Here is a 26905-nt window from a genome sequence, read left to right as displayed (position 1 = left end):
AATAAATTGCCGCAGAAACGCTTCAAAACAATGTTGCCTTAAAATGACGTCATTGACGTCATGACGTTACGTGTCAGTTACCGCGCAAAATGAATAGCTTTTATCTTGAAAGTACGTAATTCTGTGCATTTTCTTTATTCAAATTATTTTCAAATAACCATTATTTGCTGAAATATTTTTTTTTAGTCTTTTGCTCTGAATAATAATCAATATTTTGCTTCTTTTGTGTAGTTATATTGAATGTTATGCGGAATGTAAGAAAATGGATGATGGTAACCAATGTTATTTGGAATATAGTTGGCTGAGAGGTTACTTGTTACGGTCATTTTCAAATAAAAAATCTAGCAGGTCGATTTGTAATACCTATTTTTCAGGTTCCGTTGATAATTTGTTACTTATATACTAAAACTAAGATCTAAAATTGTTCAAATTTCAGTAGAAAATTGTTGTTTCTTGAATTGAATTGATGTTACCATGGAAACGAAGCCCGTGACCTATGTATCTAAATGTAAATTTCAAAAGCGTTGACACTAGTCTATTTAAGAAACACAGCATCGGCTTTTTATTTTCATTTCACCAATATCCATGAGAATAATAGTAGCATGTTGAACGATTTTTCCATGAAAAATGCCAGACGAGGGGTACTGCTGTAAGTATTCTAAGCTTAGAAATTTGTTTGAATAAATACAGATAACACGAAAATATAACTTACGTTAGAAATAATATGTTTTAAAGCTACATCAACTAGAAAGATAACCTAATTCAATATTATTTGATAAGAAATTACGACAAAAGGCAAGACATAAGCCATTTTAAACATCTCTGTTGCCATGGTTACTTTAAACATTAAGAAAGATAGGGTACCATGTATAGTGCTTGGTATTTTGCTAATAATATTACCCAAATATTCCATGTTGGTCATTAACAAAATGGCACTGAAGCCGTCGAAAACCCCTATTTTTATACATAATTGTTTAAAAATGAAAGAAAATGCTTTACCATGGAAACACGAGTCCCGCGACATATATATTTTAAGCTTATATTAGAAAGCTAACGTGCATACTAGTAATATTATAGATTATGCTGACTTCTACGGATATTAATGAAACTAAAATACACTGAAAAGTGTTAAATATCCGTATTTTCCTTCTTCTTTCAATATGAAATGCATTTGGAGGGTCATGTTCTTCAAACCTGGATAAAAATTGAACTTGAAGGGACAGAGACAAACGAATCTGAGATTTTAACAGTTAAAACTTCATATTACACGAAATACAAAACGATGCTGCGGTTCAACTAATTTGATTTCACCCTTATAACAAGGTAACCTACCTCCTTAACAAACAGTTGCTCAAATTTATATAATCAAGCCTACACATTGACTAAAGAGAGTCTAATTCGTGTTGCTTGTAGTTGTAATTTTTAAAGGCGACTTTCATTTTTTTTTAGCATATAATTATAATTAATCATAATTATTTGTTTTATTTCTTAAACCTTTTGGCTCTCTTTCAAAACGAAATAAAGAGAGCCATTACATCTAAGTACTAAAACACATTCACATATATAGATTACAATTCATCTTCATAAAAATATCATATATATAGGTTATAACACATCTACATACACGTATTTACATATACACATACACACATATCTATACACACATATACATACATATAACATCATATACATGTATTGACACAACTATATGTATTCGTGCACATATTTATTTATGGTGCCTGCACAACCGAGCTCGCATAGAATGTCTCAAAAAGATTTCAATCAAAAAATATATATATATATATATGATCAAATTTTATAATTCTTAAAAGGTGAATGATAAAAGTATTTCTACGCAAATATTAAATTCTGTGACGTTTCGCCTACGCATACCCATTCACTGTACATTAGTCACTGATATTTCAGTAATACATATTTTTTACTTAATCGGATTCGGTGACACAAAATTATCTCGCCAAACTGTAATAATACATCTGCAAGGTAATAATTTTCATTCTTAACCTTGTATTTAAAGTACACTAAGAAGTAATTTGCATTGGCACACAGGTTTGCGTAAGAAGCAAAAGTGTCTCAAGATATCTGTAATTTGCTAACAATTTGATCATATATACCTGAGATAACAAAACTTTTGCAACTCGCTGACAGAGACAATTCTAAGATTGTTAAAATGAGTTTTTAGACAAGCCTCCGAATGATATCCTTCTATTGGTCAATATCAATAGTGTGCTTGAAAACAACCAGAGTCATAACTCAGTTTTATACCTTTCGGATCCAGTCGTAACGCATATAAAACTGAGTTTTGAAACCAGTCTAAGATTGAATCAAATTTTGCCAGACTGTGCTTTGAAACGACCAATCAGATATAAGAGTTTTGAGGCTAGTTTTCAAAATACATAAACCTGTGGACCAACTCGCAATCTCTATTATTATTATGCATTAGTGTTATTTAAGATAGGAAACAAACTAAGATTTGGGCACTTTGAACACATGTTGTGGTTGTGAGTTCTCCGGAATATCAGTATACACTTCCATCGTCCCTGCAGCTACGTCGAAAATTCCTGGAATATAAAAGAAAATAATGAATGTATGTTGTATCATTTAAAATCATTATCGACGTACATATTTCTTTAAAACTTTAATGATTCTTCATTTACCTGACTTATTGTTCGAACAAATAACTTCGTTATAGGGTTTTACATAAATTACGGCTTTATTTTCCAAGATCCGAATATGTAACATACGTCATTCTAACTGTTTCTCTAGATGGTATAAAGATATTACTGTAAATTGGGTAATGTTCGCAATGCTTTTTTTTCGCTAGTTTTCGCGAATAATGGCATTCGCGAATTTAAAATATTCGCGAATATTAATTTTCTTCACGTCTTAAAACACCAACGGTTTCCATATTCTTAGCACCGTGAATAAGGCTGATGAGCACGAAATCACTAAAATAAATCTACACGAAAATTATCAAATATACAGTATAGAAGTACGAACTTTTGCAGTAAGTACTATTTTCATTAAATTATAAATGTTGTATCTTGTCACTGAATATAGGCGACACCTTAACACAATAAATACTAAAGGTAAAATTGTCTTAAACGTATACCCGTTGACCCAGTCGCCAGGTAATCTGGGTATTGTCCGTTTCGGTGAACTGGAAAATTTGTATCTTGACGATTTGATATTGCACTCAACAATTGCCTCTTCGTTCGTGTTTGTCCTCTGTTGACATACTGTGAAATAACTGCAGCTCGGTGTACCGAGCTCTCCTCGGGGTGGCATTCGTGGTGCAAGTGTTGAAACCTGCAACAGTAGAATCTGAACTTTATCGTACAAAAAAAAAAACAGATGATCTTTTTCTTTAAACAGAAGCATTACCTCTTTCATGAACAGATTGATGAATGTTTTGACTATTTGTATTACGCAGACAGTGTTACCATTCAATTAACGGTATTCAAGCTATAAAATGTATTAAATATTTCAAAATGAAGCAGGCCTATTTTGCGATATTTTTTTATTACAAGAAGAGTATCCATCGTGAAAAGCAGTATGATATATCGAAATCTACGTCAAGTAAAATTAAATTCATGAAAATGTATTTGTTATTTGATTAAGACGGTAGTTATATTTCAAGAGTCTATAGGTTAAGCACACAACACGCTATTAACTGACTTTCTTTCAGTTTTGGGCATGTAAAAAAGGACATACATGTTACAATGATGATAATATCCTTTAGGTTTGAAAACGGTCACGTGACTACCATCAAATGTTCCTGCTACTTCGATTACAGTATTTTCTACTCCATTACATGTTCTCTGCAGGTACTGGAAACAGTAAGCTGTCGCAATACCTGAATCAGGAAAACATTGTCTTTTAAACGTAATTGCTATGGAAAAGTACATTAACAACATGACTCGATTTTTGCATTTTCCTAAAATTTTAGAATCGCTTTATATTTCATTTTTACCCGTCAATATACTGCTTACGCGTTCTTATTAAAAAAAGAACATTCACAATTGTTTGTAACGTATTTAGAACTAACTGTAATAAAGGATCTACCTAGAGACTTCTGGATATTGTCACATGCGTGAGATTCTTCCAGAAGTGAAAGTACCTACCTGGCTGCTTTTGGAGTAGTTTTATTGCGTGGGATGCATCTCGAATTCCCATCAACGACCGGCACATAAATTTACGTGCTGAAAGTAAAGTGTGTTGTTTTCTTTATTAAATGTATTTATTTATATTTGAAGAATGTTCACAGGATTATATAAGCACGCTATTTCACCCGTAATCACAACTGGTAATTTCGTATTCTCGTCCTTAAAGCCCTGCTCCGCGGCTATTCAAATTCTATTATGTGTATGCAACCCCTGATTACAATAGATAACAGTTAACGGACACGCGCCACACTTTAGCACGCAAAACCGCAGATATTTTAATAGAATTTTATATAAAATAGACTCTATTTTGACAGGCGTCACTGCTCATAATCAGGATTTTCATGCTTTTTCAGTGACAATTTCAGGTTAAAAAGTAGGGCTGGAGCAGGTCTTTAATTGTAGCTCAGACGAGTAATTGTTTCCGTAACTAAATCGCATAACGAAGGGAAATTATTGATTATCATAATACGTACTTACGGGTCCATACTTTTACCAATTAATCGCGACACATAATACTTGTACTAAAATATACGCGCTTGACTTAAACAAATAGATAAAACATGAACAATTACGAATTCCATTTCTGTTGACTCCTTTCTGATAAATGGTGTTGGCTCCTGCCATGATGCCATGACTATTGAAGAAGAACTTGGACCCGGATAATATTCCTGCAAACGAAATTAAAAATTACAATGTGTTATCATTTATTTATCCCAACTATTTTGGGAACATGAATGGCTTTGATCACACCCGTCTCTGTATTTTACCCCTTATTTTCAGGTAACTTTGCACCAAACAGCTGCTGATTATTATTTTTCAGACTGGTATTTGACATTTATACGCGCTTTACTCCCTTAAAATGAACTATTTACCAACCAGTTTCTAAGTGATCTGCTATGTCATTAATCTCGGCTTTTTTACATTGCTTTTCCCATGGTAAAGCAGTTTTTACCATGGGAAAATGCAAGAGAATATATCATTCTGTCATGGCAAAAATTTCATAAAATCGATTTATTTCAAGTCCTGCATTATGTCTAGGTGGAATTATAACCTTTGTATCAATATTAGATTATTTTGCTTTTTGCGGTCATGGTAAACCATTTTCACATCTTTCTGAATTTGGTTTTTACAGACTATGTTATTATGGAAGTATAACGTTTTGTATAGTAATTCATTTTATTTATTTTACCATGACAGTAATTAGACTTTGCAGGGTAAAGGCAAAAATTCTGTCATGACAAAACTATGGCCAAATACTGACGAGACAAACAAAAATGCATAGACATAATTTCTTAACATTTATAATCGTCATGTTGAATTAAAACAATTTACTATTAAAATAGTTGAGCTAAATGTTCCAAATATATGTATCTGTGTCACATAAAGTCGGCCTATTTTGTACTCAATCTAGGTCAAAATATTTTTATTCTGATAATTTGAAGAAACTGATCAAGTGCTGGTGTCTCATGAGAAGGAGTAACAGTGACACTGGCTCGTTCAAACGGACCTCATGAGTAGGAGTAACAGTGACACTGGCTCGTTCAAACGGACCTCATGAGTAGGAGTAACAGTGACACTGGCTCGTTCAAACGGACCTCCAATTTAGATTAAACCTAAAATGTATATACATGTATATTCATTGGCCTAGAAAACGATTTTTTGACAAATAAACTTCCCCTCATTGACAAAACATATCACACCAAGTCCTTATCACTACATCTTAATGCTGTCTCAAAGTTGCTTTTTCCCTCTATCTACTGTTATTTCTGACAAAAATCAGTGTTTTTGGTACCAAAAGCATATGCTGCCCAGTATCACTTTCAAAATTGATAGGGGTTTGGCCCCAATGCCCCACCCCCTGCTCCTAAGCCTATGATATTTAAGTCAACTATAGAGAATGTTCTCCCAATTTATGTACACTGCGATCAAAGACTGCTTTTTGATTTCTGACCAGTACTCCGTTTATCGTAAAGAAATTTTAGAAATCATAGTCGCAGTCCCTACGCTCTCATCAGAATTCGAACTCACGACCATCGTATCAAATGCTCCACACTTTACTCTTCAATGCTGTAATATGTAAATGTATCAAACATGGAAAGGTACCTGGAACATGATAATCTGTCCAGCATTCAGTAACCTTCCCGCCGACTGTGAACTTTGCCGTCAACATTACGCCCAAATCTCTGGCAAATGGACCGATATCTTCTGTATGAGCTAGATACACCTAAAACATGGCATAAAAATGGTCAACTTTCTCAACAACTGCATCAAACTTTATAGTTTGGTTTATTTATGTTCCTTACTTGCGGTACAATGATTGATATATAGCATCCGCACAGTCTGGTCAGGATCCATGCTGTTCGCTAACGGTTTCTCTAATAACAATAGGCTTTGAAAGCGAACAGCATGGATCCTGACCAGACTGTGCGGATGCGCAGGCTGTTCTGGATCAATATGCTGGTCGCAAACGCAGTTATATTGGTTTTCTCATGGCGCGGCTCAAATGTGCTTCATACCCTGGCAACCAGAAGCTTTAAAATTCGAATTATAATCGTGGACGGCCCAAGGCAAAACACAGCTGTATATTGTTATAACATCTCAGTTATATACGTAGACACAAAATATGTTTTATAGGGAACCAAAGACTTTTACCTCCCTTGCGTCTGTTTCCATGGAGATATTTGTACAACCGTCGTATAGAGATGAATATAGCACGTCATGACTGCTACCAGGGGTTTCTTCTAATATTGCAGCAAATTCCGAGTCACAGTTCAGTAGGAACAGCTTTACAAAAAAAGTTAAAACTATGATAAAAAAACAATTGATTATATATAACGTTTTTATCATGGCTTTACGGTAACAAGTACCCGTTGAGTACAGTTGTACATCAATTCACAATGCCTACTTTTACCTGGAACAACTGATACGGGGACTGGAATGCGGCATTTATCTTATTTCATGCTGTCGTCCAATCGAAGCGTAAGCCGTAGGTTATTGTAGGGATAATACACGTTTTTTTGTGTATTAACGTCTGCAGAAGCCCGCGGGATTGTTTGTGACCGAGACCTAAGGTCGAGGTCACAAACATATCCCAAGGGCTTCTGCAGATGTTAATATACAAAACAAAGGTGCATTGTCGCTATTCTTGCATAAAAATATATTTCACGGCGATTTATGTATTGTTTTCATACGTGATGACTTGACGATTCCGGTACATTTTTTATTTACCATTCCAGTTGTTCTTGGAAACGGTAAACATGTTTTAAATGTCCGTATCCAGGGCCCGGAAATAAACAACGCTATCAAAAGCACCTCCTGAAGGTTTTTAAGCGATTTTTATCTCTCATTATTACAAACATAAAATTACCAATAATTGTTCATATCATTTCACAATTTGGTGGACTCGATCACAATTTCAAGAATAATAACTTTCCATTCGAGTTATATTGAGTACGGACACGCAGTTGGAGTACGGACAAAAATGAAAATATTGCAGTCTTGGTTTGATTGAGCTTGTTTATGGACGGTAGTGGAAATGCATGCTATCGTTCACGCTCTCTAGCGCTGGGTTGAGCAGAACTCAACAATACACATGCTAAAAGTACAAAATAAATTTAGAGACATCCGCCGACGTGTTCATGCGGCGGTGCACAAGGAACCTTCAATGATACACTTGTGTGTTATTCTATGAAAAGCGGCGTTTGGTCCCCAGTTAAAATAATGGGTTTGCCCTATACGATCGGAATTAAAACAGCAGGTATACACTATACAATAACAAAAACTATGAAAGCGGGAATATTGGAACCTACTGAGCGTTATGGCCCTTCACAACAACTTGCTGTAAAATCTACACTATACTTAGAAACATCTGAGTGTATGGTATTCTTTGACTATCCCGGCATCATTTTTTTCCAAAAACAAAGAAAATGGGGGAAATAAGGTTGAAACATTTTTCTTACATCGTTGACATCCACTCCCGCACCATCAGCCAATCCATTAAATTCTTCGAGATAGTTACCACAATACTTCTTCACCGTATCTTTGAACGTTGATAACACGTGCGCTCCTTCTGACGTCTTTATATACTGGGAAGTTTTCTCATATATGTCAGAATTTTTGAACTCTTTGAGAATTTTCTTTAAACTTTCCTCTGTTCTTTTTCCCTAAAACAGAAATTCTAGCAATGAGTTTTGCAATTACTAATTCATCTAAACTCTAAACTCCATACAACATAAAGCAAAATGGTGGCGGTGTCTCGGAAATTACAAATTAGTGTCAAAATGGTTGAACTATTCCTGAAATTACTAATTCTTGTAGGTTAGTGTATCCCTAAAAACTTTTATGCATAAATAATGGTTAAAGTTATCCCTGAAATGACTTCTTTTGTAATAATGTCCGTGCTTATTAGTCTGTAATACCGTGCTTATTACTTATTCATTTAGTAATGGCTGCAGTATCCCTGAATTTACATATTTGTGCAATATGTCTGTAATTTTGCGGCAATTATGTTTTACATTTGGTAATGGACACAGTAACCATAAGATTTCTTATTCGTGTAAAAATGGATGTGATATCATAGGAATAACAAGTTAATTTGATACTGCCTAAAGTAACTACGAAATTATTTATTTATGTTTATGGTTGTAATATCCCGAAAATCATTTATTCATTTGACAGCAGCTGCAGTATTCCTCAAATTACTTATTCTTGTAAAAATGGTCATACAATCCGTAGAATTACTAATTCGTGTAATAATGCATGCAATTTCAAAGACATTACTTATTCGTGTGGTAGCAGCTGTCGTATCACTAAAATACTAATCAATATAAGCGTGAAATAACCTTGATATAATTCGCCATATGACTTAAATAAATAAATAAATTGATCGAACCATTCGACTTCATTGCACTGTGTATAACGACAATAGTGTTAACAAACGTCTTGGATACTTTGAAATGAAAATAAAATAACTCTTAGCTCTGTGCAAATTTCGCGGTAACTTCCAGTCAGACTTAAATGCTCCATCACAATTAATATATTCTACCTTTTTCAGTGTTAAAAACACAGTTTCTTAATTTGTCAGTGCAAAAATACATTAATTTTCAGTGTAAAACTACACAAACTTTCTGTTTTAAAAGAACAATTTTGAAATTTAATTCCAGCGCAATGGTACACCGCGACATAATTTATATATATAAGCACATTCATAGATAAAATCACCAGTAAGGGGGTGATTCAATAAATTAAGTCATCGATCTTTATATGTCTTTTCAGTAGACAAATCGATGAAAATGGAAGCCCTTTACATAGCGTATGTATAACGCCTGCCAAACATAGCAGGCTGACGTTGTGCGAACGCGTAAACGTGTTTAAATAGTATTAAAATACAGGAGGTAACACGCCCCGCGGAATAATTTTTACTTTTCCGCGTTATGTATGTAACCGTTTTGCGTAGGATTGTTGTTGTTGTATCGCCAAGGGTCAAGCAAGTGCTTTTATGACCGGTAGGGCACACCGGTCAAGGCCAAATAGATATATGACCTCGCACCAGCCGATCCCGTGAGCAGAATGACTCTATCTCTCGAGTTCAACCTGTGTTCGGTATGTGGACCTTATCCTACTGGGATTTGAACTTTTCCGACCCTGGCAATAAGATTTGCTGTGATATATCAGGGAGGTTACTGTCTCCTAGGTTCGACTCTGGGTATATCCATTGACTCTAAAATCCAGCCAACAAAGAAAGAACCAAGCTGTTAAAAAGTTTATGACTTTATTCAATTAAAGGAAAAACTCCAGCTATTAACGTATAAATTTAAACTAATTTCACTAGTAGTGAGTGTTGTCCGTAAAATTTGACAGATTAACCCTAATTAACCATATAGTGACCTTAATAACTCAAGAACAGAAGGCTTATCTCTTAATACACAAAATACATAATCAAACAGAATATTCCCTTAAAGACAAGTAACAAATGTGACCCGATAATAGTAACACCTATGTAGGAAATCAGAACCTACAAAAGCAATAATAAAACACCTTTAGATAAGCGATTGCATTATATTATCAATATTATCAGCCGAATTATAGAATGAAGTGAAAGTTTCACAAATGCAATGCGCTGGACAGAATAATGCTGCCAGAACTGTGAAACACCCTTAAATGCAGTGTGAGACTTTTAATGTAGGCTCCAGAACGGAATATGGCCGTCTGGGACCGTGAATTGATACCGTATATAGGACGTCTCCCAGATTAGAGCTGAACAAGAAATATCTTTAAAAATGATGGTCGGCGAATTGTAATAAGGAAAGAAGTTTATGAATTTTTCATCTAACATTCATCTTTCATCTAACATTTTTCAAATTGCAAAACTAAACACCGCACTTTAACAATTTAAATGGTTCTCTTTTAATTTTTTAAGGTTTCGTAGGGTTGCAATTTTGTTTCGTTTATCCTTAGACGAATAATTACAGCAGTAGTTTGATGAAGATTCATGAAGCGGTTCATGAGAAGAGGTCATTAAACGTGTTTATATTTTTAGCTAAATTGGTCCCTATCCCCATTTGTAACAAAATAGCAGGAGACCTTACGATATTGTTACACATCGAGTTTGATAAAAATCCATTACATTTTAGTGGTTAATGCGAAGAAAGGCATATCTACTTTTAGCTATAGTGGTCCCTAATAAGGGCCCAAGTTCCGACATAAATAAATTTGGAAGAGGACCTGATAATGATGCTCCAGACCAAGTATGACAAAGATCCACCAAGCTGTACATGAGACGCTGTATAAAGGCATTTCTAGTTTTAGCTCTAGCAGCCCCTAAAAGGCGTTAAATGTCCCAGCTGAACAAAGGTGGCTGCGGGCCTAATAAAGATGCTACAAATCAAGTTTGATTAGAATATATGAGAAAAAATCAATTAAAGGATTTTTTTATTTATTATTTTTATTTATTTCTAAAATAGGCCAACTGATCCCGCTTTAACAAATGCATATTCGCTATTCATGAATCTTTGGACAATGACGTCACACCGATAAAAAAGTGAAGGTCAAGCAAAACATACAATTGTAGTTATTTCAATATTTCTGTTTCATAAGCAAAGTTTCACCGTAGTCATATCACATAGATAAACTGTATGCAGCATACCTTCCTTTCAGTGCAATGAGATTCAGTCATTATATGGCATATATATAATAAAACAGATTTCAACTGAGTTCAATATTTGCATACCGTACTAAAGAAAAATATTCATATATATAATAAATCAATTAAATAATTTATAACAAATATATTCAAAGCAAATAAGTACTCATTTTAATATGCAATCTGAATAAGTCACAAAAGCAACAAACCATTTCATATACAGACGACAACTGTAACATGGAAAATCTTTTAAAAAGCACTTCTCTACATAAAAGACTCTTATCACACCCTTATTCATGTGATACGCAGACCGTATTCAGCTCTTTCTTTAATTTGATATATGTTGGTATTTGAACAGAATTTTATCATATTTATTAAACTTACTTATCATTTTGAGATATATCAATATTCTTGCTAAATATACTGAGCTAAAGTTAGCTTTAAAACTGTGAACAGCGTCGTTTAGGATAAACGCTTTGTCTACATTTTACTCAGCGTAGCACAATCAGCAGAGTGAAAGAAATTGACACTCTCGTCCAATCAGGCAGAGTGTTGCATAAATCTTCCACTTTGATAAATTATCTACAATGCGTTATCAAATAGTTTGATTTGCAAACTAAAGTCACGTGGCATAGGTAACGAACACGAATTTAGACGGCGTTGCCGAAAAAGAGATTATAAATAAGCCGAGAAACGACAATCTAAATGGTTCGGCAAATGTCTACACCAAGTTGACAGTTTGTATCTAATAAAACAACTTATAAAAAGACATGAAATTTTAAAGTGTGGAACATTTCATAGTCTAATACATAAAAATAAATGCATTATACAGTTCTTGAGAAAAACAAGGGAGGTAATTCACGTAGTATAACGAGTAAACCACTTCAGTAAAAGGTATCGAGGAAGTAAACAATGGTTCATTGTTCAGTTACAATTAGCCGAATCGGGTATTAGGTAAATTGATGTACAATGTGCACCTCGATAGTATCAGATGTTTCAAATTCTAAGATTAAAATTTCATGTAACTGCGATATATGTACATAAAGAAAGCTCTAGATGTTATTATCAGTGTTTGAAAACTGCATAACTTTTCTCAATACTATCATATTTATATTCGTTTATATTATATTTGTGTGAAGTCCAAGCACACCACTGTGGAAGGCACTTGTTTTTTATTTTTTTATTTTTTTTTTTTTTTTTTTTTTTTTGTTTGTTGTTTTTTTCTTGGAACAGGTTTTCAGAGCTAAATTCTCGTTTTTTTTCCCTGGACGTCGTGTTTTCCGATGAGGTGGAAAAATTGAGAGAGCCATAAAAAAATTGTCAAATCTGGTGCATATATTATTTGTATAATATATCGACATATCCGTATAATGTGTATTACAGTAAACGGTTTGCATCGCTACAAGGCAAAAGGTATATTTTTGTTGAGTTTATTTGTAGTAAAGAGAAGACTTTACGAGTGTGTGAATTAAGTTTAACTCCATCTTATTACATTATTTCGACTCTGAAACGTATTTCACATAAAACACTTTATAAAATGTGGCGCCACTCTTTCTCAGCGCCTTTATGGCGCCAAAAATTTGTCGACGTGACTACAATATTTTCGTTTGTTAATGAAGGCGTGCATGAATAATTTATACACTTAAATAATGGCTGAAATATAACTATTTCATGTTTAACGTTAGTAATATCTGTATCCCCTAAATATCTGAGCACGAATGATCTGAACTCACTTGTAACATTTTCAGATATTCGCAAGATAGACTCCCACAAATCATCTAAGAATTTAGATCATATGTTAGAAAGGATATTGTGCGCATTTTCCAACCCCGTAAATTTAATATTGTTCGGTGATATTGATGGCATATATTATTATTATTATCTTAACGATCAGTGACAAAACACACTATATTTCCCATGTGACTACGCGACCCATGAAATATTTTATTTTCATACCATCGTATTCAAGGTCATCGAAAAAGTAAATATCCTCTTTTCTCTTGAACGTGTTTTAATAGCAAAATATTTATTCTCCAGGGTCATGCATGATATACTCGATCAATAATCCAGTACTACTAATAAACTTTGATAATGTGGCAGTTGATCTCAATACAATCGACACTGTTTATTTTCCAGTACAGGTAAATCCAATAATTGCTTTACAATAGATCTATGACGGATTATCTTTGAACACCCCTGAACTTATTGGACTCAACTGTCACATTATCAATGTTTATTATATACCTATAAAAATTCTGTACAAAATCGACTTGTATTTCACAATTAAATCTGAACAGACAGACATAAATTCCGTATTGTACCTTTTAAATTCCGTATTGTACCTTCCGTATTGTATGCTGCCGGACTATTTTCATTAATATGCATGACCCAGGACATTTCTATAAATAGCGCACATAAAAACTTCACTAAGTTTCATTTAATATCGATAATCATTGAAGATTTCGTTCAAGAACAAAACAAGAATCAAAATGGTAAAGGTATATAATAAAAGGGTCATTATAACAGTAGCTAGATCTGGGACTTTGTATTCGGCTCTCGTGGATTTTGTAAGGTCGGATCACACTCGGCGCTTGTGCGCCTCGTGAGATCCGATCTGGCAACATCCACTCGAGCCGAATACTGCATCCCAGATCAAGCTACTGTTATAATAACCCTATTTTATTAGTAGATCTACAGTGATTTGACCGTTCTCTCTCTATATATATACATATTTAAAATAACATTCCTATTCATATACATAGCACAATAATAAACCATGTACTCAAATACATTTTAACAAAAATAGTCAACAAAAACAGTCCCAGATTCTGGACAAATTCCATAGTACCTGAACGGGCAAGTTTCTCATCTATGACATTAAACGAGGTGTAAACTTAATGCACATTATAATATCCTATAATATGTTTGCCATTTAAAAGAGGCTTTTTTATAAGTTACCATTCAATATTGTTAAAAAAACGTCTTGTTACTTTGAAACAAAGAATAACTCTTAACCCTTACCAGCTCTGTGCCAGTTTGGCGGTAACTTCCAGTCAGACTTACATGCTCCATCACAGTTAACAGTTTCTTAATTTCTCAGTGTTAAAAAACAGTTTCTTAATTCTTCAGTGTTAAAAAAAAAACACAATTTCTTAATTTTTCAGTGTAAAAATACACACACACAGCATTGATATATAATATGTACATGCATAAATAAAATCAACTGTACGGGGATGATTCAGTTGGATCAGGACCATTTTCACATATAAATGATAATCCCTTTAAAGTATTTTGTACGCTTAATATCCATGGCCGAAGTGTTTGAAAGTAGTCTCCCCTTTGTATACTGTTGGGACACTGACAATGCAGAAGCCAGGGCCCTTCTAGTAGCATAGCGGTTATCTGTGAGCATTTTCTTTAGCAAGAGAAATAGGACCAAGTTATTGGGGCTTAGGTCAGGAGAATAAAATAAATAAGTCGAAAACCACAGGTCGCCCAACATGACATAAACGAAAATGTTGCAGGCTCGATGCACATGGAACCAAACGGAATAACCTTTTTTTCCCAAAGGAATATTTACAGTTTGACTTGTGGGCAGATGCATTGTCAAGAAAAGACTACATACCTTTAAAACATTAACTTGGGCGTTTATTTTAATAGACTTTCTTGACAGCTGTATGCACTTCATTTTTGTAGCACCTGTCTTTGATGGTTTTACGCTTTATGTAAGACTTATGTTCAAGCGAGGCAACTAGAAGTAGTTTATAATCTATGTTACTTTACATATTTTCAATCGAAAATAAATGTTTCATATGAATTAAATCCTTTTTAATTTTGTTTAGATGTCGGTGCCCCATTATTCAGATACTAATTGGAAACATTTAATTCTTACAAACATCTTATTTCACGAAAATGAATTGTTGTAGATCATACTTCATATCAAGGTGTCGTAATTAAGATCAAATTACCACGAACATTATTGTAAATATTTCACGGTTATGGGTGTATTCAAGGTACATTCTATAGCCAAAATATCGACATTTTAGTGCTTTTCTTTACTACCATTTTGCCAGGTTTTACTGAAGAATAACACAATTTGATGAATGAAACGCCTTTTGAAATTCACACTGGCCATAGCTTTCGCAGAAGCGGTGGTTCCAACGCAGCAGCGGTGGAGGATTCGTCGCAGAAGCGGTGGAGAAATATGGCCGACTGACTACATTGATGCTGTCATCGGTACGTTTTCTAATGACCTTTTCACGTTTGACTGAAAACAACTAGTGAGACAGGAGCCCACATGTGTACTCTTCCAACCAGAAACACTTGTTCAGTGTAATTCTTTGTCATTAATGTAAACACTTCTGTACAGTCTGACGAGGGACTGCCGTTTTTGTTGAATTCCCATTAAAAATGGTAAAATCTTGTACAAAACGACCCCTGAGCACATTTGCAGCAAATCGTAAGTACGGCCCTGTCAAGCAAAAACTATTTCTCTGTAATAGGTGAATTTTCATTACAAGCATATGAAAAAATCGACCAAAAATGATTTCAACGCAGTGTGCGGTGGGTACAATTGCAACGCATTACGGTGGATCTTGTTTCTTTAATGTTTGTTATAGACTTTTAACTTAAGTAAACAGCATTTTCCTGGGATTTTGATATGGGTAGGTCCATGAAATCACTTTAACATCAGACAGCAACAGAAACTTAATGTTTAGTAATAATATGCTATTGATTTGCACTTCCGTTCTGTTGAATGCACACACGAAAAGCTTTATTTTAAACCATAAGTATTTTACTAAATCAACTGCCAGATAATAACGCCATGTTCTTTCGTACTAAATACTCCCCAATTATGATTATTGATATTAAAGCATCAAGGTTTTCTTCATTTCCCTTATTATATATAAAATATCAACTGACAATATCGATTGTTTGATTAAATGCTTACCACATGCGACTTTTACATCATAGAACAGACCAACTTACCTAATATACAAACTGACAGGGTTTCTGCTGTCCCTTTGTTTGTTTTGACCATATAATATTGAAGTCAGGTTCGCATTGGGGTGGGGGCGGGGGAGTATTTTCTAACACACTACACATGCTGCAACCATTTGTCATTTTTTTTTAGTTTTTTTTTAATCATGTTTTAGCATATTTAAGTATATTTCCAGCTGTAGTTTCTCTTCAGTTGTTATAATAAGAATAACTGAAATGAGTGATTCCTTGTCGTCCTCTTGGCACTAGAACAAGGAGTTAAAGGTCTCTTAATATGTTTGATTGGCGCTGTGACAGTTTTCAGAGGAAAATGAAATTTTTGTCTTTCATTTTTTGTAACATTTCTTTCTGCTTGTCTGTTGTTAGTGATTTGTACTCTGTTTCTCCGTTTATCTTTCAATCATCAAGATAAACATTACTAAAGATAAGGCCATGAATGTGGCGTATGGCGTTAACAGGCTTTTCTTTTGATTTGACCTGGTGACCTAGTTTTTGACCCCACATGACAAAGTTTCGAACTTGACCTAGAGATTATTAAGATAAAAATTCCATGCACAGTGTGTCTAATCACGTGATCGCGCTACGTCATTTTGAGCTCGAAAGTGAAAGAAGAAAAGTAAACAAAAATTGAAAATCAGGGCACATCTATATAAATATATAATGTTCATCTTGTAAACTTTAGGTTGCAAGGTCTGTTTTAAATATTGGTCATCAGTGTGTGGAACCCCAGGATTGGACGCAGGGACCAGACCAAATTTAATACCGAGTGGTTGGGACACAAAATGTAAAGTCTAGGATATGCAGGACACAAAGTATGAAAACATAAATTTATTGACTGCAATAGATATGTCTGTAAGGCAAAATAAGTTTTGCTCTGATATCAAGGTACTGTAGATAACATGTTAAGTAGAGGTATAATACAGCACTTCCACTCCCTTGCCTATCAGATAGCTTTTATGGCGACGTGGTAGAGTGTCCGCTTAGAGAATTCAAGGTCCCGGGTTCAGTCGGGCCAAAGAATCCTTTGGAATTTGTTTTCTTATCATGCAAAAAGAGTACAAGTGGTCCAAATTCCATTGCTGTACGTTCAAATACAGAAAGTATGTCAATAGTTCATGGTAAAGGTCAGTGAAAACAGACTTACCTGAAGAACCTTCCTACTAAGTTTGAGAGTGCTAGACCAAAGCTATGCAGAGTTATAAAGTTTCTGGTACTAAAGGTCACGATGACCTTGACCTTTTCCCGCAGGGTCATCTACTGGTCAGGACCAACCTCTTTATTAAGTTTGAAGGTCTAAGCCCCAATCATTGCCCAGTTATCAAGCATTTTAGTGACCTTGACAATGATCTTTGCCCTCAGAGTCATCTACTGGTCAGGACCAGCATCCCTACTAAGTTTGAGGGTCCTACTCATAAGCATTGCAAAGTTATACGTTTTTCTTTTGGTACTAAAGATTAGTGTGACTTTGACTATTGGATTCAAGGTCATCTATTCTTCAGGTCCAACCTCTCTATTGTTTGGAGTGTCCTAGGCCCAAGCATTGCCGAGTTATAAGGTCTTTTTGCTCTATGTAAAACAAGTGACACCCGGATGGGGCCTCTTTTCACCACATGCATATAATTTTAACAATCTTATTAGAGAATCACTAGGCACTGCTACACACGAAATATCAAAGGCCTAGGCCTTGCGGTTTCAGACAAGAAGATCTTTAAAGATTTTTCCTATATAAGTCTATTTAAAACTTGGGACCCCCGGGCTGGGCCTCTTTTCACCCCAGGGGCATAATTTGAATAAACTTGGTAGAGGACATCTAGATAATGCTACATACCAAATATCAACGGCCTAGGCCTTGTGGTTTCAGACAGGAAGCTTTTTCAATTTTTCAGTTAAAAATCTATTATTAGGTCCTGTGTGACCTAGTTGAAAAATTAAAATTTCGCACTCTAAACGGATACTCCACCACTGAGTTATTGGGGCGGTTGTCTAGATATCAGGTTACGGGAACAGTCTACGTCCTCGCACACAACAAAATTAGTGGTCATTGACCAAATAATTCATGGCTGTAATTTAGTAGTATCTGTCCTTAATCTCGCGAGTGTGACATCCAGGCATTCGATGCGTGAATTTGTTGCGCACAATGAGAGGGTCGCAACTGGGTAAACGACGTATGTTAACCTTTGTGACAAATAAGATGTTTGGCATGTTTCAACAACGCCACTTTTCATCCTCGGGTTTAGTAATATGTAATCCGCGGAGCGCGTTCAGCCAGAGAGTCGCTTTAATTGGAAAAGAATAATTCAAATGTCAGAGGTTATTTCTTAGGTCACTGAGTTTGATTGGCCAGTTTGTAAACACAACAGTTTTCGCGATCGCTTTAACTCCGCTCTATTATATAATTTCTACTCTAGATATAATGCGGCAGCACTCTTTCTCAGCGCCTTCGTGGCGCCAAAACAAATGTCGACGTGACATTGATCTGTTCATGTGTTAATGAGGACGTGCATGAATTTTATATATTTAAATAATGGCTGAAATAACCATTTCATGTTTAACGTTAGTAATATCAGTATCCCTAGATATCTGCGTACGAATGATCTGAACTCACTTGTAATATTTCCAGATATTCGCAGTTTTATATTCAGATCCACAGGTGGCAGTAACGTACCTAGGATACAGTATGAACCATATACACTTACATATATTACAATTATAATGTTTTCTTAGAACAAAATGCCAAAAAGAGCCATTAGAAAGTTCTTTATGAGCATTTTGACATGTGCATTGCTTCCAGTTCCGTAATTTTATTTATTTATTTTTTTTTTTTTCAAAAAATTATTTCTTTATAAATGGTTGGCCGTCTTTTGGGCAAGTGAATAATCTTTCAGAAAAATCTTCAAAGCCCAGTTGCAAATCGTTAACGCACAACGAGCGAGCAACGGCGTAAAAAAAAGCTAGTTTTTTTTCTCTATACTGTATCCTGGGTACGTTACTGCCACCTGTGTTTAGATCTATAAAAATTATGTTAAAAAGGATATTATGCACATTTTCTGACTCCGTAAAATTGATATTGCTCGGTGATATTGATGGCATATATTATTATTATATTAATAATCCTTGACAAAACACACCATATTTCACCGTGACTACGCCACCCATGAAATATTTTATTTTCATACCATTGCATTCAAGATCATCGAAAAAAAATGAATATCCTCTATTTTATTGAACGTGTTTTTAATAGAAAAATATTTATTTTCGCCAGGGTCTCGCATTCACTCGATCAATAATTCAGTACTAGATCTACAATCTTTTGATCATTCATCATCTCTCTCTCTCTCTCTCTCTCTCTCTCTCTCTCTCTCTCTCTACATATTCAAATTAATATACCTGAAAACGTGTCGCATTCATATACATAGCACGATAATAATCCATGTACTCAAATACTTTTCAACAAAATAATGAACAAACGAGTTTCTGGACAAATTCCACAATACCTACACATCTGTGACATTAAACATGAGATGTAAACTTAATGTACATGCTGTCATTATAATATTATATAATATGTTTGCCATTTAAAAGGCGTTTTTATAAGAGGTAGAAGTGAAATTACCATTCGACCTCATCGTACACTGCATAACGACAATATTGTTAACAAGCGTCTTGGATACTTTGAACCAAAAATAAAACTCTAACCCTTACCAGCTCTGTGCCAATTTCGTGGTAACTTCCAGACAGACTTAAATGCTCCATCACAGTTAACAGACTTTTAATTTTTTTTCAGTGTTTAAAAAACACAGTTTCCTAATTTTTCAAAATATAGATACATCAATTTTTCAGTGTAAAAATACACAAACTTTCTGTTTTAAAAGACAGTTTTGAAATTTAACTCCCGTGAAAAGGTACATCGCGACATATGCACATGCATTGATATATATGTGTGTACATGCATAAATAAAATCTACAGTACGGAGGTGATTCAATAGATTAAGTCATTAGTCTTTGTGTGCCTAAATTATCAATGGGACCAAGACCATTTTCATGTAATCCCTTTAAAGTACTATTTGCAAGAAATTTGTACAAGCGGGGCCACTAGACCACTTTTTATATGTTTAAATTTTGACTGCTGCGATACAGTTTATAATCTATGTTATGCCTGTTTACATACTTTCAATCTAAAATAAATGTTTTGCAAAGTACTTCTTCATATGACCTAAAATTATTTTTTAATTTCGTGTAGATGTCGGTGTCTCATGAATCAGATAATAATCGGAAACATCTAATGCTTACAAACACCTTATTTTAAGGAAGTGAATTGTTATAGATCGTTCTTCGTAAAAAGGTGTCGTACTTTGTAAGATCAAATTACCACGAACATTATTGTAAATGTGTCACGGTTATGGGTGTATTTAATGTTCTAAATTAATGTCTTGTGTGACAGAAGCAAACAAAAACAAAGAATTAGTTTTCAATGCATTTCATTTACAAAGTATACAATTTACATACACATAAAACATTATTATACCTCACTTTTGTCTACAATGATAAAATCCCATTACCCATAAAAGAGATATTATCACTATCAAACACATTTTCAAACTTTTTGCCACGTGACCGAGGGAAAGTGACTGTCAGGTCATGTGACCGCGCTGATATTTTGAATGTCATATAAGGGCAAATAACTACTTCAATGTTTTCAGCCAAATCATGAAATGATTGCCTCCCTTGTACACATATAGTAGTGACGTCACTGTTTAATGTGTAAACAGACGATTCAGACAAAAGTTAAAACAGTTGAATTAAATGAATTAAAAACTTTTTTTTTACTTTTTTATGTACTTAATTTTGTTCGGTATAATAAAATAAATATCATATGGCAGCGTGTGTGACATTGATATTGTCAACCCTCGAAACAGAATGTCACCACTCGGCTTTCGCCTCGGGTGACATTCTGCCCTCGGGTTGACAATATCAATGTCACACACGTTGCCATATGATATTTATATAATGTCACTGTGCGGATATTATTAATTGAATAACCATACAAATATTGCTGTGAAAGATTTAGTATATAACAGTACCCATAAGAATATGTGAGGTAATCTTTATCGATTACCCTTTTGTCGAATACTATTCTATAGTCTTCCTGTTTGGTGACAATAGTCGTGTTGGTGATGACCCGGCTTAGTACGATTCATGCGATGTTTGTCCTTTTCTTGTCGAGTAAATATCTTCTTGCAAACTGACTCTAGTTATTTTAAGTCTTTCGATGTTGCAGCAGTTGGCTGAGTTTTGATAAAACGGCAACACAAACATCACATGTACAATACATATTGGCAGCTATATGTCTGAAAGCAGAATAAAGGGAAAAACTATTTTAGAAAAAAGGAGAAACATGTAAATCAGCTGACAAATCACCTTCAAAAAAGGAAGACTATAAAAGGGAATGATACACATGGTACATATCATTCTTCTGTTGGGTTTCAAACTGTAGAAGACACAACGGCTAAGAGAGGACAAGCTTGAGACGATTGTGGACTTTTTTCACAACCACATGATATGCAAAGACACGTTAAAAGTTGTTGGTGCCCGGGAAATAGTGAACCGCCTACGAAAAAAAAGCAGGTCTGAAGACAGGAATGACAATGTGATAAAAGAAGAAGATGTTGAGGACATGGAAGGTTACCTACATCTCTGTGTGTGTGTGTGTGTGTGTGTGTGTGTGTGTGTGTGTGTGTGTGTTCGGGTTTAACGTCTCTTTCAACATTTTTTCAGTCATATAAACGACGGTGTCTACTTGTAGCAGTGAGCACAATGCCCAACTTTATAGTGCTGCCTCACTGGAATATCATGCCGTAGACACGTGACATGATACCCACCCAGTCACATTATACTGACACCGGGCTGACCAGTCCTAGCACTACCCTCTTAATGCTGAGCGCCAAGAGAGGAAGCTTCTAGTACCATTTTTCACGTCTTTGGTATGACGAGGCCGGGGATCTAACCCACGACCTCCCGCACTCGCCTACATCTGTGGGAAGTCGTACAAAATTTGAAAGAAAGATATAACAAATTATACGGCCAATACACTGATGACGGAGAAAGCGAAGGATGTGCCTCTGAAATGGGGTTGGAACGCTAACAGCCATATAAAGAAAACTATTCATCGAACAATATATAAATATTCTTGAAAAGTACTGGCTTCCACTGATGAAGAATGCTACCCATATTTCGGTAATTGAGCAAAACAATAAATTACGACATGAAGGTGTAAGTTTGCCATCTGCAGTGAAGCGAGTAGTGAAGAAAAATAAGAAACGCTTTGAAGAACACTTTGAGGTTGAGGATTCTGACGAGGAAAGCGAAGATGAAACAGTAAGCGAGGAAGACATGGAATAAACGTTTATGGAACTAAACCCTTGCTTCATTCGCTGTTAGGACTTTTAACTGTAAAGACATCACATCTTGGAATAATATTTAAAGAAAACATACTTTAATGCTTCGCATCCTGGAAGTTTCAATAGACCACAGTTATACAAATATGGTGAAAATGAAGGAAAATATAATATTGGGATGCACAGAATACGAAAGTTCCTACAACATCAGGAATCCTACAGCTTGCATAAACCAACGAGAAGACGGCCTCAAAGGAATCATGTAGTTAGCCCTGGAAAAGACGATTTTTGATGGCGGCGCGAGGGGCGTTGTACTTTCCATTACCTCTCATGAACAGACTCAGTCAAACCGAGTCTGCTATTATTTTGCTTGGTTGCATTCTATGCTTCCAAAGGATCTTTTTACGGATTTTATAAATAGCAATCTTTAAAACATTGTCATGACGTCACACCTTTGTTCTCGCTGTATTGTATTTTTAATATTGGACTGCTTTCAATGGGACTTAGTACAGTATTTTCCACGTGGAGTCCAATATTATTTTAATATTGGACTGTGTATTTAATATTGGACTGCACGAGGAAAACGATTTATATACAGAATCAATGTCTTCGTGTAGTCCAATATTTCATGTAGCGTAATTCCATATAGAAATATTGTAAACAAATGAAAGCAGTCCAATAAATAACACAGTACTGATAATAAAAAGGAAAATTAATATCAAAACTAAATTTTATGTATAGATCTCTATGCATAATATATCTGGACAAAATCGCAAAATTTTAAAAATAGCATTATACATACATGTATTCTGCATGCGTCAACGTAGTCTTACTCCCTAAACGACGACTTCCTAGAGCAACAATTTCTTCAATATTGTTCACGCTTCCAGTTTTAAAAATTGTGCAAGAATTTATAGCTCTCTGTTTAAAAAGCAGTTTTATAAGACCAATCATGATAGTTCTTTGAGACCGTACTGTCAACGGCCTTTATGATTTTGTAAAGTTTAAATGAAATGTCATTAATACTTTTCAAGTAATGCTCCGGACAAGAAGCCTTATTTTGTATAATAAAGGGAGATAATCCAACAGCTAGGTAAGGTAGAGCTATGGTTCTTTGACACTGCTCTTTGATTGCTCTATGATTATGTGAAATTTTAATAAAATGCCGTTAATACTTTTCAAGTTATACAACGGACGGACGGGTGGACGGACGGAAAGACGGACAAAGTGTCAACCAAAGTGCTCGCCCTTCGGGAAGCATAAAAATAATAGTAATAATAATTTACGATTTACGAAAATTAAGTGAAGCATTGCATCATCGTATACATAGCTCATATTTTGTTATGTCACATTCCACATTTTTCGAATTTATCCGTTCATCTGTACATAGAAAAAACTAAACAAATGCTTACACGTTAATGTTCATGTAAACACCTGAAAATGATATGAGCCGCGCCGTGGGAAAACCAATATAGTGCGTTTGCGACCAGCATGGATCAAGACCAGCCTGCGCATCCACGTAGTCTGGTCAGGATTCATACTGTTCGATAACAGTTTGTCTAATTTCAGTAGGCTTTGAAAGCGAACAGCATGGATCCTGGCCAGACTGCGTAGGCTGGTCGCAAAACCAGTATGTTGGTTTTCTCATGGTGCAGCTCATAGATTTTTTGTGGGTATTGACAGTTACAGTTTAAGTTTATTTGAGTACTACATCCGTATTGAAAAAAAACTGTAAAAAAACAGGATGTTCCTTTCAAAAAAATAAACGTTTATAGCACCCTACGTAGAATAAATTGCCTTCATTTCTTGTGTTCGAAGCCAGTGTGAAGCATTTGCTCAAATTTGTTCAGTCTGTGAGATTGCCTATTGGAAAAGAAAAACAACTGCAATTAAGGGACACATGTACTTGCATGAACCTTAGTTTTGTCGAAATATCTTTTAAGGTTTAGGAGTATATCACCAAAACACAGAAATATTTTATATACGAATAACATCGTTACCAATATTTTACTTAACCATTACATGTTCTGCCGTACTGTCCCGTACTGAAAATATTCTGAAAAAGTTGTCCCCCTTTGAAAATGAATGCCATTTGTAAAGAAATAAAAATAAACAATTGCTGAAAACTGTGTTTCACTTAATTATGTAAAATTTTAACACTCGCATGCGATTGGAAATGAATCAAAACTAACATGTGTAACAGTTCTTTGAAAATGGTGAGTTTTTGAAGGCGTTTGACTGCCCAGAAGTGGGTCCCATTTAGGAAGTCTTTTTTCGGAATTCAATGTTTATTTTAGTATACTGACACTTGTTTTGTTGTTTTTGTAATGATAGCGTGTATATTACTTATATAACTCTACAAAACAAGTGTCAGTATACTGATATAAGCATTGAATTCCGAAAAAAGAACTGTTTAAACAGGCCCAGACAGTCAAGCGCTTTTAAAAACTCACCATTTTCAAGGAACTGTTACACATGTTTGTTTTGATGCATTTGTAATAGCGTGCGAGTGTTGAAATTTCACATAACTAGGTGGAACACAGTTTTCAGCGGTTGTTTATTTTTATTTCTTTACAAATGGCATTCATTTTCAAAGGGGGACAACTTTTTCAGAATATTTTCAGTACGGGACAGTACGGCAGAACATGTAATGGTCAGGTAAAATATTGGTAACGATGTTGTTCGTTTATAAAATATTTCTGTGTTTTGGTGATATACTCCTAAACCTTAATTTTGTACTCGTATATTCTATTTCATTGCTATTTTTATGAAATACTGAGATTTTAGTGAAAATAAATCTAATAGATTCAAAGTGAATGATATCAAATATATTTTTCAGTATTCCAGTTGGGACTACATTAAACATCCATTGTGATAATAACTTAAATAAGTGTAGCTTCGAGTGCATCAATAAAATTCATACTGAAAGCAAGTTTTCCTTAGTTTTCAGCTTCCGCCTCGCCACTATGCGTCGTTTATTAACCAGTTAAAAGGAACGAAAATAATATCACAAGTTTAGTACGATTTGGACTTACGAGTAGCTGTATCCGATAATATATTAAAAACGTCTGTTCTGTAAGTCTTCTTGCACTAAATTTGAAGATTTTCGGGCAAATTCATGTACAACCCAACAAAAACTGTCATTGAACTAATAAATCAACACAGTATATTGCCAGGCGTGTAAATAAACAACCCATTTTCTCATTTAGTGCACATGCAGCATTCATTTTCTCCAGCTACGCTTTCAGTGAAACATTATCCTAATCCGCCATACCCTTGTAAATTTTAACACAAAGAACGTTTCCTTGTACACACTTAAATAAAAAGAACATAATCACTTTACCCTTGCCATGAATTAAAATAAATCCAGTTTTTTGTTTCTAAAATGTCACAAAATTTCTTTCCTCCCGCCGCTACTCATGAGAATACTACTGCTTATTCCGTACATCAGTGTACATGAGTAAACACAATAGCATTACGAGAATCCCGGGCTAACGAAAGTCCAATATTACGAAGGCGAGAAACCCGAGAAAAACGCAGTCGTGCCTTATGAGAAAAACGTGCGTAAAATAGTCATGAGGATCTACAGAGTATTTTATAATCATATAGAAACTGTTATTAAATGCGGTAAAATGAATAAAAACCGAATTATTTTAAAAATATTTAACGTCATTGGTTTATACGTAATTGTTTTTATTGGTTATGTCATAAAAACAATGTTTTAAGTAAGATATAAGCCTCAAACGATCCAATATGTAAAATATTGGACGGTTCTCAGCGCTAACGCGCTTCGGACAGTCCAGTATTTTACATATTGGATCGTTTTCGTCTTATATGCTATACTTAAATGCCGTGTGGCGTTCGTAAAAGTCTCCCTGTACTAGGATTCAGTGTTGTTATATGTTCTGGTCCTTTGGGATCTTAGTGTCTATTCAATGTTCATGGGTAATAGAGTTCCACTTAAGCCGGTGCTACGGGATGTGAGGGGTGTTGCGCTTTCCACTACCTCTCATGAACAGACACAGTCAAACCGGGTCTGCTATTATTTTGCTTGGACGTTTGACGTACTCAAATCAATAAGTATGGGTTATTTACCAGTCATAAGTGACCTCTGTATCAAATGTAATCTTAGACCAAAGCATTCTCTAGTTATTTGGCAAAAAGGTTCTACTGTTCTGGGTCAA

At 34.8% G+C, this 26905-nt stretch overlaps 1 protein-coding gene across 2 annotated transcripts; it reads right to left on the bottom strand.

Moving 5' to 3' along the window:
- Positions 1 to 1342: 1342 nt before the first annotated feature.
- LOC128558931 (uncharacterized) lies at positions 1343 to 20239 on the bottom strand. Of its 2 annotated transcripts, none has more exons than XM_053549264.1 (9): positions 20029 to 20239; positions 8144 to 8347; positions 6837 to 6968; positions 6288 to 6408; positions 4757 to 4852; positions 4143 to 4220; positions 3733 to 3874; positions 3131 to 3327; positions 1343 to 2579 (listed from the first exon to the last, which is right to left on the bottom strand). In XM_053549264.1, exons 1-9 carry the CDS (start codon positions 20077 to 20079, stop codon positions 2485 to 2487), a joined length of 1116 nt encoding a protein of 371 aa, XP_053405239.1. In that variant the 5' UTR covers positions 20080 to 20239; the 3' UTR covers positions 1343 to 2484. The 2 variants fall into 2 exon arrangements, with proteins under 2 accessions (XP_053405239.1, XP_053405238.1); XM_053549263.1 differs by lacking the exon at positions 20029 to 20239 and adding an exon at positions 14347 to 14693.
- Between the last annotated feature and the right edge of the window lie 6666 nt (positions 20240 to 26905).

Source organism: Mercenaria mercenaria, chromosome 8 (genome assembly GCF_021730395.1).
Source record: "Mercenaria mercenaria strain notata chromosome 8, MADL_Memer_1, whole genome shotgun sequence".
NCBI classification, from domain to species: Eukaryota; Metazoa; Mollusca; class Bivalvia; order Venerida; family Veneridae; genus Mercenaria; species Mercenaria mercenaria.
Note: the sequence above shows the minus strand (reverse complement) of the source record. Positions and strands in the feature narration are given on the sequence as shown.

What these genes read in the sequence shown, in the direction of transcription:
- LOC128558931 (XM_053549264.1), bottom strand. Translation starts at nt 20,079, where the DNA reads ATGGAGCATTTAAGTCTGTCTGGAAGTTACCACGAAATTGGCACAGAG. An exon ending in ACGAAATTGGCACAGAGCTG is followed by an intron (nt 8,348 to 20,028) that starts GTAAGGGTTAGA and finishes TTTCTGTTTTAG; the next exon opens with GGAAAAAGAACAGAGGAAAG. An exon ending in GACAGATTATCATGTTCCAG is followed by an intron (nt 4,853 to 6,287) that starts GTACCTTTCCAT and finishes TTTCGTTTGCAG; the next exon opens with GAATATTATCCGGGTCCAAG.